The 13,548-nt window shown below is 49.1% G+C and overlaps 1 protein-coding gene across 4 annotated transcripts in view; it reads right to left on the bottom strand.

Moving 5' to 3' along the window:
* Positions 1 to 3,603: 3,603 nt before the first annotated feature.
* EGFL7 (EGF like domain multiple 7) overlaps positions 3,604 to 13,548 on the bottom strand; it is a 28,141-nt gene continuing 18,196 nt past the window's right edge. For 2 of the 4 annotated variants that reach the window (XM_026719158.2, XM_087914385.1), the window contains 4 exons: positions 13,052 to 13,207; positions 7,020 to 7,090; positions 6,433 to 6,598; positions 3,604 to 4,797 (listed from right to left, as the gene is read on the bottom strand). In XM_026719158.2, the coding sequence (XP_026574943.1) occupies positions 4,775 to 4,797; positions 6,433 to 6,598; positions 7,020 to 7,090; positions 13,052 to 13,207 (416 nt within the window). In that variant the 3' untranslated portion in view covers positions 3,604 to 4,774. The remainder of the gene's footprint in view (positions 4,798 to 6,432; positions 6,599 to 7,019; positions 7,091 to 13,051; positions 13,208 to 13,548) is intronic. The other 2 variants (XM_087914386.1, XM_087914387.1) reach the window with 1 other exon arrangement.

Genomic DNA, 13,548 nt, shown 5'->3' with positions numbered 1-13,548 from the left:
ACCGGTTCTCCAGAACTGGTCAGAATCTGCTGAATACCACCTCTACAAGGGAGAGTAAAAATGGGCCGGTGGGTGGGGCTGCATGCGGTCCCGCTGTGGCCCATTTTGGCCGGCAGAGGCCCCACGGGCTGCTCCTTTGATATTTGCAAGCCGGCTTCCGTGGGCCAGATTTAAGCATCATGCGGGCCAGCTCCAGCCTTTGGGCCTCGAGTTTGACACCCCTGCTCTAGTTTTCATTCACAAATCTCTGCCACTGTTGCCCCATTGTGCTCTTCAATGCACAATATTGCAATGAACCCCCGCTGTCGGGACGATAACGCTCAATATGTGCAGGGAAGCAACCATGGAGGTTAAAAATCCATGCTCCGAACAAGAAAGAAAGGAAAGCGAAACATCTCCACTGTTGCGAAACACACACACACACACACACACACACACACACACACACAAAGCAAAAAGAGACTTGGGATTATCCCCTTTGCTTTCTTCGCCACCTTTGGTACGTTGGCAAAGGCGGAGGTAATTCGATGCACTAGCAGCCCAAGTTCCTGCTTTAGGTGCTAGTACCTGGTCCATGAGGCAGAGTTATGGACTCCTGACGCAAAAGTACCTGGCTGGGCGGTCTAACTAGGGAGAGCAGCTCTGTAGTAGTGAAGTACCATGAGGGGAATGGACAATTTGCCACAGACAACTCGCCATGGCCAACTCATTGCAGCCAGTTCCAATACTTGAGGGGCTGCCCCAGAGAGGAGGAAGCGGTCAAGCTATTCTCCAAGGCACCTGAAGGCCAGACAAGGAACAATGGATGGAAACTGATCAAGGAGAGATTCAACCTGGAAATAAGGAGGAATTTTCTGACAGGGAGAACAACCCATGGAACAGTTTCTCTTCAGAAGTTGTGGGAGCTTCATCCCTGGAAGCTTTCAAGAAGAGACTGGACTGCCCACTGTCAGAAATGGTGCAGGGTCTCCTGCCTGGGCATGGGGGGGTTGGACTAGATGATCTACAAGGTCCCTTCCGACTCTGTTAAAGATTTCTGCAGCTGAATAACCAAATCCAGACCAGGGATCTCTTCGCGAGGCTTCATGTGAAGTGATGCCCTGTTTACAGGGTACGCAGTAAATCCGTTTGCACAAGAATGTTTGCAAGCAACCGCCTCTGGAGAACGGACATTTCTATTGGAGTGAAATGTACCGTCACCACAGTCAAGGTGAGTTCCACACCAGGGTGCATTTATTGCACGCCAAGAGGGAGCAGGCTCAGCTACCCAGTGCCCCCAGTGTGTTGAGGGGGGCGGCACACTGGATGTCTGGAAAAGGGGTGGGCAAATTCAACAATGGTTGGATTAATGACAAGAACAAAATGCATAAGGCAGAACATGGGCGAACTCTGGTTTCCTTTAAGGCTGTTTGAACAGATTACCTGTATTAGGTACTAGCTCAATATCTGCTTCGCTACAAAACTATGTGGTCAGGCTTAGTTTTGGGGGAGGAAAATAAAGGGGAGGGGGAATTCTGCCTCTGCCTACCAGCATCCATCGGTATTCATCTGGATAAGGTCCTGTCCGTGTGTGAGAGAGTTGAGGGCTGTTTGGAAACTGAAACAGTATTTGCTGTGCGACCAAGGAGAAGACAGCAAGGAGCCTGGGGCTGGCTTAGCTCAACTATTCTGTACCAAAGCTGCTTGGTGCTGTGAAACTGAAATTCTTCTCCTCTGCTTGTATTTTGCATTTGGAATAGATTTCTTTTCAGGTGGGGAGAGGGGAGTAGAACTCCTTAGCATCAGAGCGTGTTAATATCAATAATAATAGAAGAAATACAAATGCTCTGATGGTCATTTTGAAAAATCCTTTTTTAGCGAGCACCTAGATGCCAAGAGGAAGATATGTGCCAAATTTCACGTTTGTAAGCTTTACGGTTCTGGAGATTTTGTGATGATGCACGGGTGGTATTTCCTTTTATATACAAAAGATTTTTAGAAGGGGATGTTCCTGCAAATGAATTCTGACTGCTTTACTAAAATCAGGACTGTGTTTATAAAGGACAGGGGAGAAAATATATATATATATTCCCACCAAGCTGACAGGAAATGTCAACATTTTGCAAGAGAGATTCAAGGTTTAGCAGAATCTTGACAGGCCCTATCCAATAAGATGCTGATTCAGCAGGAAAAGAAATAAGGTTCCTTCCTTCCTTCCTTCCTTCCTTCCTTCCTTCCTTCCTTCCTCCCTCCTCCTTCCTCCCTCCCTTCCCTCCTTCCTTCCTTCCTTCCTTCCTTCCTTCCTTCCTTCCTTCCTTCCTTCCTCCTCCCTCCCTCCCTCCCTTTCCTTTCCTTCCTTTCCTTCCTTCCTTCCTTCCTTCCTTCCTTCCTTCCTTCCTCCTCCCTCCCTCCCTCCTTCCTTCCTTCCTTCCTTCCTCCTTCCTTCCTTCCTTCCTTCCTCCCCTTCCTTCCTTCCTTCTTCCCCTTCCCCTTCCTTTCTCCCTCCCTCCTTCTTTCCTTTCCTTCCTTTCCTTCCCTTCCTTTCCTTTCCTTTCCTTTCCCTTCCTTCCTTTCCTTCCTTCCTTCCTTCCTTCCTTCCTTCCTTCCTTTCCCTCTTTCCTTTCCTTTCCTTTCCTTTCCTTTCCTTTCCTTTCCTTTCCTTTCCTTTCCTTTCCTTTCCTTTCCTTTTCCTTCCTTCCTTCCTTCCTTCCTTCCTTCCTTCCTTCCTTCCTTGGTGTGCGGTGGTTAGAATGAAGCATTTCGGGCTGCCCACAGCCAGAAATTCAATCCTGAGAGGCTCAAGGTTGACTCAGCCTTCTGTCCTTCCCAGGGGGATAAAATGAGGACCCAGATTGTTGAGGGTCAAGAGGCTGACTCTGTAAACCACTTAGAGTGGGCTGTAAAAGCACTATAAAGCGGTATATAAGTCTAAGGGCTATTGCTAAGTTGGAGCCAGGTGTCCGTTGCAACACAGACTTCAACTGCATTCAGTAGACGTCAACAAGAGGGACGAGATTCAAGATCACGGAAAGTGAGAATACCACTTGTGAACGCTTGGACTACTGCAACCAGTTCTGGTCACCACGACACACACACACACACACACACACACCACACACAAGAACTGAGATCCTAGGAAGAGTGCAGAGAAGAGCAGCTAAGACAATCAGGATTCTGGAAGCTAACTCATAGGATGAACAGGTGAGGGAGGGAGGTGTATCTAGCTTAGAAGGCTTAGAGGTGAAATAATTACCATCTTCCAGGATTTGAGGGGCTGTCACAGAGAAGGGGGGGCGTTGATTTATTCTCTAAGGCAGGGGTCCCCAAATCCAGGTCCATGCACCAGTACCTGTCTGGGATATGCCAGAAACTGGGCTGCGCAAACAAGCAAAGCCCCAAATCACAGGATGCAGACAGCACACGAAACCACAACCCTTCTGCTCCGTGGATAAAGTCTCCACGGAACCGGTCCCTGGTGCCCAAAAGGCTGGGGGGTGGGGGCACTGCTCTAAAGGCAGGGTAAGAAGTAATGGGTGGCACTTTGTTTAAAGAGATCCAACCGACATTAAGGAGAAACTTCCAATTGAACCAGAGGAAGGACTCTTCCTCCAGAAGTGGTGATGCTTCATCACTGAAGGTTTTCAAGAAGAGATTGGACAGCCATTCGCTTCCTGCTTGAGAAAACGGGGTAGTAAGTATTATGTAAGGCCACACCTAGAGTCCTGCATCCACTTTTGGTCACCACACTATAAAGAAGAGGTTGAGACTCTAGAAAGAGGGCAGAGAAGAGTAACCAGGATGATGATTGAACTGGAGAATAAAACATACAACGAACGGTTGTAGGAACTGGTCATGGCTAGTCTAGGGAAGAGAAGGACCAGGGGAGACAGGAGAGCATCTTCCAATATTTGAGGGGCTGCCCCAGAGAGGAGGAGGAAGGGGTCAAGCTGTTTTCCAAAGCACCTGAGGGCCAAACAAGGAATAATGGATGGAAACGGATCAAGGGGAGATTCAACCTAGAAATAAGGAGAAACTTTCTGACAGGGAGAACAATCCACTCATGGAACAGAAGTTGCCTTTCAGAAGTTGTGGGAGCTTCATCCGTGGAGGCTTTCAAGAAGAGACGGGACTGCCATCTGTCAGATATGGCGTAGGGTCTCCCGCTTGGGTGGGGGTTGGACTAGATGACCTACAAGGTCCCTTCCAGCCCTAGGAACCTGTTCTATTTCTTTCTGAAAGAGGGAGGACATGGGAAACAGTGGGAGTATTCCTACAATTGGAAAGCAAAGCAAGGACACGAATGGTGCATTTACACAGGGCGGGGGAGGGCTGGTTTAGCCCTCCCCCCCAGAGAAATAACCCTGCCTTGCCAAGATATTTTGGGTGATAGCCTGGAAAAGAGCAGCCTCTGAGCTTTGCCAAAGGGGCCCCGTTTCGTTGCTGCTCTCATACCTCCCGAGGAAGGCGAGACCTGCTCCCCTCACCCGAATCCGTCCACTCCGCAAGCAAGTTGCTTCCTGTTTCCAGGGATGTTTTGCTAGGTTTTTGCCTCTCTCCCTCCCACAACCCCTGGCCAGCAGGGTTGGGAGAGGTGAGCCACCCTGGGAGCCAGCCAGCTGGAAGGAAGGGTGAGTGGGCTCGCTGAGAACGTGGTATTTCCAGCCTCTTAATCCTCTCCGCTGCCTTGGCTTGGCTTGGCTGCTGGAAACAGGGCTCAGTTGCTACTCAACGGAGAGACACAGCAGAAAAAACAGTGGGATGCGGGAGCACCAGGGATCTCCATCCTCCTGCAGCCTCAGAGCCGGTTCTTGCAGGAACCTACAAGGGGACAAAAGGGGACGTGAGGGCTCAGTGACTAGGACGATGAGCTTGTCGATCCGAAAGGTCGGCAGTTCGGCGGTTCAAACCCCCAGCGCCGCGTCACGGAGGGAGCTCCCGTTCCTTGTCCCGGCAGCTTCTCCCAATCTAGCGGTTTGAAAGCACGTAAAAAAATTGCAAGTAGCAAAATCGGGACCCCTTTGGTGGGAAGGGAACAACGTTCCGTGCGCCTTTGAAGGCGTTTAGTCATGCCGGATACATGACCACGGAGACGTCTTCGGACAGCGCTGGCTCTTCTTTGGCTTTGCAACGGAGATGAGCACCGGCCCCTAGGGCTGGAAACGACTAGCACGGATGTATGAAGGGAACCTTTACTTTTTACCTTTACAGGGACAAAATGGCAAAGCCAAGCTGGGAGGAGGGGAACTTGCTTGTGCTTTGCAAGGAGGAGAGTCCGTGAGGGTGAAGGAAAGGAAAGAACACGGGAGAAGGGACTTCAGAGGAAGGAAGGCCTCTCTCAGCTATTTCAAAAGAGCTGATTTCCCCCATTGCCCACCCAAAAGTTTGCTCCGTGCTCTCTGAGCTTGGCTGTTCTCTTGCAGACATTTCATAACCTGACTAGTTAACATCATCAGTGTTAGAAGGGGACGGGGTTTGTTTGCTCTCTGCTTGGATGCTAGTGGCTTCCCTGACAGTACTGGTGGGGGGGACTCCTTGATTGGGCGGTGGATTGCTGTTGGATTGTCTGTCTGAGTTGCCAGTTTCTCCACTGGGGTATCGTTTATTGATTCGAGTTTCAAGAAGTAAACAGTAAACATATCCAGGAATGATCAAGGCAGACCAACAATCAAGCAGCAAACAACAGACAAATTAAGACCAAGAAGAAAACACCCCCCACCAACACTGACAGGGCATGCCACTGTATAAACCGAGAGCAAACCCCACTCCCTTCTAGCCCTGATGATGTTACCTAGCTGGCTCATGAAACGTCTGCAAGAAGACAAGTGAGCTCAGAGACCACCCAGAACCTCACAATCCTCCTCCTCCTCTCCCCAGACCCTCCTAGCAAAATGATGATGTTACTTAGTTGGGTGAAGAAACGTCTGCAAGAAAATTACCAAGCTCAGAGAGCACCGAGGACCCCACAGCCCTCTCCTCCTCCTCCTCCTCCTCCCCCTCCTCCTCAAATCCCACTCCCTTCTAGCACTAATGACGTTACCTAGTTGGGTCATAAAATGCCTGCAACAAAACAACCATATTTAGAGAGCCCCAAGGAGCCCTCCTCGCAACCCTGAGCTACAAATATTAAAATTTTGCTTCCCGCCCGCCCATTTAGCTATTTAGGGCACACCTTCTACCTGCAAATTGGGGGAAGAAATCCCTGGTCCTGATCTGGTGCTAACAGTATCCCTGAATATGTGGAAAGGGGGTGGAAAGCTCTTGTGGGAGGAGGCATAGAAGAGGCTGTAGGGCTCTGCAGACCAGCCACCCGTCCCTCAATTCCTCCTGCACTTTGCACCACTTCTACTTCCGTCCCAAGGGAAATCCTGCCACGGATCCGGGCCATGTAGACTATTTGGAAAGGGGGCGTGGGTGGATGGGTGGGAGGGAGGGAGGTCCATTGGGGCCACCTACAGGTTTCCAGGCGCTCCTCCAGGAAAGAGATCTGCTCGCTGAGCGAATCTATTCGGTCCAGTTGCTGGATCACGTGGACCAAGAGGCTGATGGGTTCTGCCCCGGGGCCCTCTCCGGCGCCAGGCAGGTCCAGCTTGAGAAAGGGTGCCAATACGAGCTGGAACTTCTGTTGAGAAAGGGAGAAAGTGTCTTCAATACAGAAAAGCCTTCAAGGGAACATTAGAAAGAAGAAAAAACCAAAGACTTTTCTTTCGGGTGGAACGGAACAAGGACTTGGGAGACAAGAAATCAGAACTCTGATGTTGTATATCACGGGTCCCCAAACGGGGCAACTTTAAGACTTGTGGACTTCAACTCCCAGAATTCCTCAGCCAGTGCAGCTGCGTTGGTGAAGACCCCACCAGCGAAGCTCAACTTAAGACTTTCTTTCCTGAGTCGAGCCCATCGTCTTAATTACCGAGTGGATTTCCCCTCCCTGATGTCTGCCTGGACCTTATGGGTTTATGTTGCTTAGGGCAGCGACGTGCTGCTGTTCAGACCACCGGCCTCTCCGTTCCTAACCGCTTGGTTACTAGAAGGAGACTCACTTCTTCCAAAGCTGCCAGCCTGCTCCTCAGCTCTCTCACTTCGTCTGGAGCGGGAAGGTGGTCACTTCCTGCTACACAAATGCACAACAGAACAGGAACAAACACACAACAAAAAAAAGCATCTGTAAGAAGCTGGTTAAAGTCAGACATCACAGGGATTGCAAGAAGGTTGTGTTTGTTACTATTCTAGGATACAATAAGATGCTCCCAAAAGTCTGTCCGAGTTTCTCTCGGTCCCTTCGTACACTTAAGAGAATCAGTTTTCTTTCTCGAGTTTCTTTCTTGCGTTTCCTTCTCTCTGTCCACGTCCTGACCCCCACTTGACGTCTCTCTCTACTTCCGTCCTCAAAGCCAGATCTGCATTCCTTCACGATGGCTTCTCAAACAACCTGGGGGACCGAGGCCATTTGTTCCCAGTTATAGCCAAGAAACAACCAGAAGCCCTTAGGAATCTGGCTCGGCTGAAGGACGGCTAGTTCTCGACTGACAACAAAAAGGACAATTTTTCACACCTACGACCGTTGCAGCATTCCCGTGGTCACCCGATCAAAATTTGGATGCTTGGCAACGGGTTCATGACGGTGAGATTTATTTTATTTATTTATTTGGTTTGTCAATTGCTTACAAGGTAATAGGTATTAGTAAAAACATAGCTATGAATACATGGGTACATATAAGAAAAATAAAAAAAGAAACAATAGGACAGGGACAGTAGGCACGATTGGTGCGCTTATGCACGGCCCCTACAGGCCTCTTAGGAGAGGGGTGAGGTCAATAGTAGACAGTCTAAGGTTGAAGTTTTTGGGGTTTGGGGAAGAAACCACAGAGTCAGGTAGATTCAGCTGGTAGGGATCGGTTCAGATGAACCGGTAGTTCCAGCGACGCTTTGGTTTCACCCACCCACCCCTGCTGTATTCTGTCAGATTTCCTTTGTTTGAAGCCCAGCTGTTTGGCATGGCAGCCCGAATTGCCACGCCTTGGCTGTTTTTACTCAGTGGTAGGATTCGAAGTTTTACCACCGGTTTGGTGGGCGTGGCTTGGTGGGCACACTTTGCATGCGTGCACAGACTTTACGTGCGCATGTGCACCAAATGTGCACCAGGCACAGAGGTATTCCAGCTCACCTCCTGCAACCCTGCGCTCTCCCGGTCACTTCAGCAGCTGCCACGCAGCACTCGGCTGTGCTGTGCAAAGCAGCTGCGCTTCAAAAGCAGGGGATAAAGGCAGCGGTGGGATTCAAATTTTTTAACAACCGGTTCTGTGGGCGTGGCTTAGGTGGTGGGCATGGCTTGGGTGGTCATGTGACTGGGTGGGCATGGCTTGGTGGTCATGTGACTGGCTGGGCTTGGCCAACTCAACATCACTCACATCGAGGCACGCATCTTCTCGCCTGGCCTCTCATGACTGTGAGGATGCTGCAACAGTCGTAAGTGTGAAAAATGGTCATAAGTCAATTTCAGTGCCATTGTAACTTTGAATGGTCCACACAAGCAAAGTACCAGCAAAGGAGGGGAAAAACTCCAGAGACGTTCCTGAGACAGGAAGTCTAGTCCTGCCAAGAATGTAATAAGGGTTAACGGAGAGGCAGTTTCTGTAAGCAACACCAGAATGTTACCTTCCTGTCTTCCTTACAGGATTAGCCCTGTAATTTCTTCTAACAACCAGTTCTCCGAACTGCTTAGAATGTTAACAACTGGTTCTAGCAAATAGGTGCGAACTGGCAGAATCTGACTCCTGGATAAAGGTGAAAATGGGAGCCCGGGCAGGTGGGTGGGCCCAACAGTAGAGCGGCAGGGAGAACCATTTCAGTCTCCATTGCTCATCGCCACTACCAGCTTGGCAGAACTGGGCTGAACCGGTAGAATACCACCACTGCCCGGGCTGTGGTAAAAGGTAAGTTTTCCTTCTATTTTCAAAACGAAAAGCATGTACCTGCGTGTACGAAACATGTGCCCACCAAACTGGTTGTTACACCAGTTGAATCCCACCACTGGTCCTACGGTCATGTGATTGGCTTTTGTCACCTTCTGACAAGTGAAGGAATGGAAACAAGCACCACCCCCTACTAGCCCAGATGTGCAAGGGGAACCTTTACCTTTAACTACAGTTGTAGATTTCCTCCTTTCTCAAAAATTTCATTGTGACTCTCTTCTTTCTACGTCTAACTTCTATAATTATCAGAATCATAGATCATGTTTATTTTATTTTTTTCCAATAAGGGGTTTCCACTCAGCAATAAACAAAGATATTATCTTTAATCAAATCGGTCAGCGTGTCTATCTTAGTGTGATGACCCCGGGTGGGATACAAAGTAAACACAGTGACAAAAAAACAGGTGACGCCCCTTTTATTCCTTCACTTTGCTTCCAAGCTCCAAATATCCTTGGCTGGAGACAAAAAATTCCCACACAAACAGTTACAAGAAGGAGGAAATGCCATTTAAATTATCAAGAGTAAAAAAAACCAGAACTGTGTGTGTGTGTGTGTGTGTGTGTGTGTGTCTACCGTTATTAAAATCATTTTCTGTTTTTAAACCTCTGGAGTCCTTGGTGCTCTCTGAGCCTGGCTGCTGGTTTGCAGACATTTCCTTCTCCAGCTAGGTAACATCACCTGTGCTAGTGAAGGTGGGAGGTCCCCCCCCCCCGTTGATTTTATTGTTTCCGTGGGCAACGACTGTGTAGATGTGAACAACCAAACAGACATCCGTAGAGAAATGAGTAGGCGTTTTATTCACTGGGATTCCCACCTATCTGGCACTCTCCTTATCCCGACAGGATTGCAAATACCGCCAAACCACTCAGAATCCATCTGGCATGGAGCTGAGTTGTTGGAAGCTGAAAAACCTGGGTTCAAGACCACCCTCAACCACAGAAGACTTAAACCACTTGCCGGCTCTTCACTCGGCCTACCTTGCAAGCTTATTTTTGGGAGGAGCACTATAACTCGAGCTCCTGGAGGAGAAGTGACAAAAACCAAACCAACCCATCACAGCCGTTCAAAATCCTCCTTTTCTTGGTCTGCCCAAGAAAGTGCAGGAAATCAGCCGCCTGTTAAGTAGTTGCTCCCTTCCCATGGATGAAAGGCTGGTGGCGACGTGTTGCTCCACTCGTCCTCTTCGGCGTAAAAGCTGGCCCTCCGCGCATTATTACTCACGGTACGAGTTTGAAGTGGCACAGCGCGTACCAAAAGTAATAATGAGCCGCAGTCAGCCTGGGCTGATAGTCTTCTCTTCCTGCTTGGGGTGCGATGTAGAGAAGGAAGGCGGCATGTGGAACCTTTGAAGTCTCTTGAGAAAAGCCTTGAGGTGCTACAGGAAGGTGTGTGCAGAATTCAAGGTGATGTTTGGGACCTCCAGGTCAGTCATGTTGGGTCAGGATTAGGGACCAGGTAAACTTGGGTGTGCTACACACATTAATGTACCGGTAGTCTAATTGTGAAAATCTGAGTTCTCCCACAAGGCTGCACGTAGCATCTGAGAACATGTGATGACCCAGGGCATGGCACAAAAGCAACAAAGTCACAAAAATAGGTAAAGTCCCTTTAATATCTTCAACTTGGCCCCCAGTGTCCAGTTATCATCGTCTGGAGAAAAAACTCTCCCAAGAACAGTTTTTAAAGGGAAGGAATTCAGTCTGAACCCAAAGTACATATAGATTATAAATAAAAATCAACACAAACCACACTGCAGCAACTAATGAGACAGGGCAGGATAAAGGATTGAAGACGTCAAAAGATAACGAAACACACAGTTGGGAGGACGCCAGAACCCAACTAAGACTTGACAAAGATAATTCACGCTTTGTTTCCAGCAAGGTGCTGTGCGCAAATGCCCTTTTTAAATCCTGTTTTCCCAGCTGCAGCTAATGAAGGGAATCAGGGCCTTTTCCTCCCCCATAACCCACGTTGCTCCCTTCTCCATTCCTCCCTGTGTACCCTAGGGTGAAGAGGGGGTGGGCCTGAGTCTTCCTCTGAATGCCTAGCTGGACTGTGCCCTTCCCCAGTTTCCTCCACAGCCACTGGAGCCACACTCCCACTCCCTGTCAGCTGCTCAAACTCCCCCTCGGAATCAGATTCCAACAGGGGCAGGACAACATGCTTGGAGAAGATGGACATCCCTGCATTGTTCAGAAGCGACAAGAAGCAGTGCAGCCATTCCTCTTTGAGGACCGAGTGAGTCTAGAGAGATGTTTCTCAACCTCTGCCACTTTAAGATGGATGGACGTCAATTCCCAGAATTCTGGGAAGTTGACGTCCACTCACCTTAAAATGACAGAGATGAAAAACACTGCTAGTGTTTGCATCCAGAAAGCAGGTTACAATTGATGGATTCCAGTTGAACTAAATTGTCCACTAGCCCAGGTACTGGATTCATGTATCATACTGGAGGGACTCTGGAAAAACTAGCTATGGTTGTGCCTCCCAGGCATTTAAGCAACAAGAAATTTGTCTTCCTGTCCTACCTGGGAGGACAGCTCATCATGAGATCTCTAACTCAAGGAACCTACCACCAACCAACACACCTACCACCTACCCACTGGTGTGGAACACCATTCCTGCATAATAATCTCAAGGTATCATCAAAGATTCTCCTTCTGGATCAAGATGATGAGGGGACTGGAGGCTAAAACATACGATGAACGTATGAAAACATACAGAAACTGGGCATATGGCTAGTTTGGTGAAGATATTTGAGGAGCTGTCACAGAGAGGAGGAAGCGGTCAAGCTATTTTCCAAAGCACCAGAAGGCCAGACAAGGAATAATGGATGTAAAGTGAACAAGGAGAGATTCAACCTAGAAATAAGGAGACATTTTCTGACAATGAGGGCATTCAACTGATGGAACAGAAATTGCTTTCAGAAGTTGTGGGAGCTTCATCCCTGGAGGCTTTCAAGAAGAGACTGGACTGCCATCTGTCAGAAATGGTGTAGGGTCTCCTGCTTGGGCAGGGGGTGGACTAGATCAGTGGTTGCCAACCAGTCGGCCGCGGCCCACTGGTGGTCTGTGAGAAAATTTTGGTGGTCCGCAGAGAAATGTCAGCCCCAGAGCACCACCACAAAGCAATGAATCCAGGCTGCACAGAAACACAAGGCTGCGCTGCCCACATGGCCCGCGGGAAACCGCTCCCCCCACTCACTCATTACCTGGCAAACTTGCCTGCTAAGTTGCTATGTTTCCTTTTTCTGACCACCATCTGTTCTGCTCTGCCAGGAGATTTAGATTAGCTAGGAAGCAGGAAATGGTTGGATTTCTTGCTTTCTAGCTAGTCTTTAGATTTTCGGCTCTGCTTTTAAGCACAGCCGAACCTCCCTTAGGACTGAAGCTTCTATTATTCAGCGCAGACTCACGGCAAGCAAATTTTATGTGACAGACTGAGCTAGCCGATGGCAGATAGATAGATCGCTGAATGATTCTGTGAGCAACTCAATCTGCCTGCCTGCTTTGCCTGATTTTGGGTAAAAGTTGCTCTTTTTTTATTAAAAAAATTCAATATTTACATAAATATTTATAATATTTACATACATGCCACGCCCAGCCGGTCACATGACCACCAAGCCACACCCACAAATTAGGCCACACCCAAGAATCGGTTGTTAAGAAATTTGAATCCCGCCCCGCCTGTGTGTGTTTGTGTGGGTAGGTGGGGGAGTTTACACCAGATCTCTCCCTCTCCCTCTCTCTCTCTCTCTCCCACCAACATCAACAAGCTACCATCAGTCCAAATTCATATTAGTGGTCCCCGGGATTTAAAATTATGGGTTTGGTGGTACCTGAGATCCAAAAGATTGGCGACCCTGGACTAGATGACCTACAATGTCCCTTCCAACTCTGATAATCTGTATAACAAGCCAGCCAAGTCACCAGATACGAAGGTGGCCAGAAGGAGGGCCCAGGTGCAAATCCAAATGTTGGGAAAGAGAAGGAGAAATCCCATGCAAAAATCCCCCGTTGGCCTGTGCATTTTGTGATGAGCAAGCCCGCAAAGCCCGAACCCTTTTCCCCATCACCCTGCCAGACAAGCTCCGATCTCACCTGGGGGAGCTGGCGTAGGGGCCATTTTCAGAGCCCGGCAAGTTTGTCCATCCGCATGGAGCTCGTACCCCGGACGGCAAGCACAGCGGTAGCTTCCGGCCGTGTTGATGCAAAGCTGGCTGCAGCCGTGTTTCTCCATTGCACACTCGTCCATATCTGCAGCCAGAGGGGGAAACGGTGAGCTAAGGGGTGCCCCATAGATTTGTGGAAACGGCGGCCCCCTTCCCAGGCCTGGTTAGGGCGTTTCTTTGCTGCACCCGCTGGCAATATTAATGGTTGCATCGATGGTGGGGAAGGGGACTGGGTGGAATAATAGACACGCGATCTGACAATCGGACCATCTCCTCCCATCTCTTGAAATGGGCCTATCTAACATGCCGGCCCAAATGCTCAGCAAAATAAAAAAAGTCCACTTTTGAAAACCTTACGAAACACCAACAATGGCCATTGCGCAGCAGAGACCAAGAACCAAAAAAGAGCTGGACCATCCAAGGTGG

This window comes from Pseudonaja textilis, chromosome 17 (genome assembly GCF_049901715.1).
Source record: "Pseudonaja textilis isolate UNSWEBS1 chromosome 17, rPseTex1.2, whole genome shotgun sequence".
Taxonomy (NCBI): domain Eukaryota; kingdom Metazoa; phylum Chordata; class Lepidosauria; order Squamata; family Elapidae; genus Pseudonaja; species Pseudonaja textilis.
Note: the sequence above shows the minus strand (reverse complement) of the source record. Positions and strands in the feature narration are given on the sequence as shown.